The sequence below is a fragment of the Benincasa hispida genome, chromosome 12, assembly GCF_009727055.1.
Source record: "Benincasa hispida cultivar B227 chromosome 12, ASM972705v1, whole genome shotgun sequence".
Classification (NCBI taxonomy): domain Eukaryota; kingdom Viridiplantae; phylum Streptophyta; class Magnoliopsida; order Cucurbitales; family Cucurbitaceae; genus Benincasa; species Benincasa hispida.
Genome location: NC_052360.1, coordinates 17237274 through 17240783, shown reverse-complemented (window position 1 = coordinate 17240783; position 3510 = coordinate 17237274). Strand labels below are relative to the sequence as shown.

General features: G+C 30.2%; 1 protein-coding gene across 1 annotated transcript; it reads left to right on the top strand.

Moving 5' to 3' along the window:
* The first annotated feature begins 611 nt into the window (after positions 1 to 611).
* On the top strand, positions 612 to 1798 carry LOC120068099 (receptor-like protein EIX2). Its single transcript, XM_039019795.1, has one exon. It carries the CDS (start codon positions 639 to 641, stop codon positions 1596 to 1598), a length of 960 nt encoding a protein of 319 aa, XP_038875723.1. The 5' UTR covers positions 612 to 638; the 3' UTR covers positions 1599 to 1798.
* Positions 1799 to 3510: the final 1712 nt, after the last annotated feature.

Below are 3510 nucleotides of genomic sequence, written 5' to 3'. Positions count from 1 at the left end.
TTATTGAATTTGGAGGTACTAGACATATCGGATAACTTGCTCAATGGATCTCTTAAAGAAGCTCATTTTACGAATCACTCTCGATTGCATACCTTGTTGATTGGCTACGATGAGTTTCTTTCATTAGATGTGAAACCTAATTGGGTTCCTTCTTTTCAATTAAAATATCTTGATGCAAGTTCATGCATGGGTTGTTTTGGGAGTGAATTTCCTCAATGGCTTCAAACACAAAAGAGATTGGTCAGTTTGGTGTTGTCTAATATGAGTATTTCAAGTGGCTTACCAAAATGGTTGAGAGGTCAAAATCTCACCACTTTGGATCTTTCCCACAACCAAATTGTGGGGCCAATTCCTAATGACATTGGATATAGAACGCCCAACTTGGAAGACTTGTTTCTCAGCACTAATCTTTTCGATGGCACTTTACCACTTTCTCTTTGCAAGTTGAAGAATTTGGCATATGTGGATCTTTCAAACAATGGGCTCTATGGCAAAATTGGAGGTTGTTTCTTGACTTCAAACTTACATCTTTTGGATTTATCATTGAACGAGTTTTCAGGGACCTTTCCACATTCAACGGGAATCAACTTTTAAATGTTCAACAATTGAATTTGAAAAACAATCATTTTGAGGGATCCATGCCAATTATTTTAAAGAATTCCAAAATTTTAGAATTTATAGATCTCGAAGGAAACAAATTCTCTGGAAACATCCCTACATGGGTGGACGATAATCTTAGAAATTTGCAATTTCTAAGACTACGAGGTAATCTATTCAATGGAACTATCCCTTCAAATTTGTGCAATCTCAAGAACTTGCAAATTTTGGATCTTGCACATAACCAATTAGAGGGAAATATCCCACAAAATCTGAGCAATTTTAAGGTAATGATGGGAAATGTGAGAAATGGATTATCTTTCGTTTGTAAGAATAGATTTCCTCAATTATGCTATGATGGTAAAAAGAAAATCATACAATCCATCAAATTAAGCTACTTCAATTACTCCTTGTCACAACTAATGTTAATGGTGAATATTGACCTCTCCAAAAACTATTTGGTTGGCTCTATTCCTAGAGAGATAACAATGCTTAAAGGGTTAATTGGATTGAATTTATCCCACAACAATCTAACAGGAACAATTCCGACTGGTATAGGGGAAGCTGAATCATTGGAATCGCTCGACTTATCTTTCAATCAACTTTCTGGCCCAATTCCTAAGAGCTTATCAAAATTAAATTCATTAGGTGTACTGAGATTATCCCACAACAATTTCTCTGGAGACATTCCTCAAGAGGGTCATCTCTCCACATTCAATGATGCTTCAAATTTTGACGGCAATCCTAATCTCTGTGGAAGTCCACTCCCTGTGAAATGTGTGAACGAGAATACATTCGAGTCTCCAAAAATTGAGAACCAAGATCCCGAGGAAGATAAATGGGAGAAGTGGTTACTTTACATAATGATAATGTTTGGATATGGGGTAGGGTTTTGGGGAGCCGTTGGAGTTTTAATATGGAAGAAGAGTTTGAGATATGTTTATTTCAAGTTCGTAGATGAGATTATAGACAAGGTTCATGCAATAATACGGTGGAGATAGAAATTTTGAAAAGGAATTGCATTCCACAAATTAGTTATGTAATAGAGTTTTGATTTTCTTCAAAACCTATTAGAAATTAATAGTTCGTACACTCGATAAATTACACTTTCTTGATTCTCTAGTTATGTGTATCTCTTGAACGGGAAAAAAAATGTGACATACTAGTTGGTATTAATTTTTTACTGAAGTTTTTATTGATATATTGGTTTCTTTATTTTTTAGTAAAAAATTATATTATGATTGTTAAGAAGTCGATAATAAAAAATAAACAGAAAAACATGACAATAGAAAATCGACACAAAAATTTGTGTGGTTCACTACCACGAGCAAAGGAAGAGAGTCCTGTATTACTAGAGAGAAATATCATATTACACATTTAGAAGCGCTAGTAGAGTTAGAGAGTTTATATAGTGTATTCATCTAAATTCTATAGCAAATAAGTGAGACCAACTATTTGGTCATTCCATACGATAATGACATGTCAATTTTAGTGCAAAAAGCTAGATCTCCAACCGGATGATTATGGAAGTTTGAAAGTAGTTGAGATTAAAAATATTGTGGAAGAAACATCGTGATCCCTTGTTTTCATTTAGTTTCAAATTATATATAGCAAATCAAAGTTGTTTGAAATTAGATTGCAAAGTTAGCTGCATGGATATTTTAGGATATATTTAATAATGTTTTTGTTTTTTATTTTATGTTTTTTTGTTTCTCCTTTCTCTTTCTTCGGTTTCTTTGTTAAAGAATTAGCAATAACATATATTTGCTAACTAGATTTTTTTCTTGTCAAAGTGAGTATATAACGAATCTGACATAATATATTATGTGTTATCATTTTCAAAGTTAGAGATTCAAATTTACCTACACTTTACTTATGTTAGAACTTAAAACCAAACCCTATTCCTTTTTCTTGTTTCTAAAAAAGAGAATAAAAAACATAAATGTGTTAGCTAATTGTTTTTTTTATAAGTTTTATAACATATTACATAATAAAATATATAACATGGATTAAATAAATTTAAAATATTTTATATATATATATATATATATAATACAATTTCAGACAAAAAAAACAACATAAGATTATAAATTTTATTCTTCTAAAGATGTTCAAATTTGTTCTATAATGTCATCTCTCGCTTCAACTAATTCATATTAAATAATATCGACTTATCTAAATTAGTTCAAATTTGTAAGTTGTCTTCACAAACTTTGTAAATTAAATATATATATTAATTCGTTCCGAAAACATTTAGGTTAGAAAATTGAGCATACCCACATTTATTTTAGTTGATGATAACTTTTTTTCCTCCATAAAAATCCATATGTTTTCCACTGAGCCCAAACATATACAACGTGCAAAATCTAAAAAAATAAAATTTTTATTTTAAAAATTAATTATAAACATGAAAATCTTATTAATTTAATAAATTGAAATTCTTGTACTTGTACTTGTGCAGCTCTCGGCATATATCCTACATGAAGTTCAAATAATATTATAATAAATCACTTAACTCGTAAAAATGAATATGACTCAACTATCATAAAATTTATACTATCGACTTCGAGATTAGAGATATGTTTCTTTCATTCCATATATTGTCGTAGTAGTAATAATAATAATAATAATAATAATAAATCAATTCAACTTAATAAAGGGAGCTCTAAATCGTTTTTAATCACCATGTATACATATTATCAACTCTTTATCGAAGGTTATTGAAAACTTTTTTGAAAAGTATATAAGTAATCAAGTTATTATTGAAGATATTCAGAGAAGTCCTAATATTTATCTTCCTTTTCATCCCTCAGTTGTTGGCTATGGCCTCTTTCAATGAATGTTAATCCAAAGCTGCAAGAGAATGTATTTATTGCCTTAACTGGTGTATCATCACAACATGCTGAAGGAAAG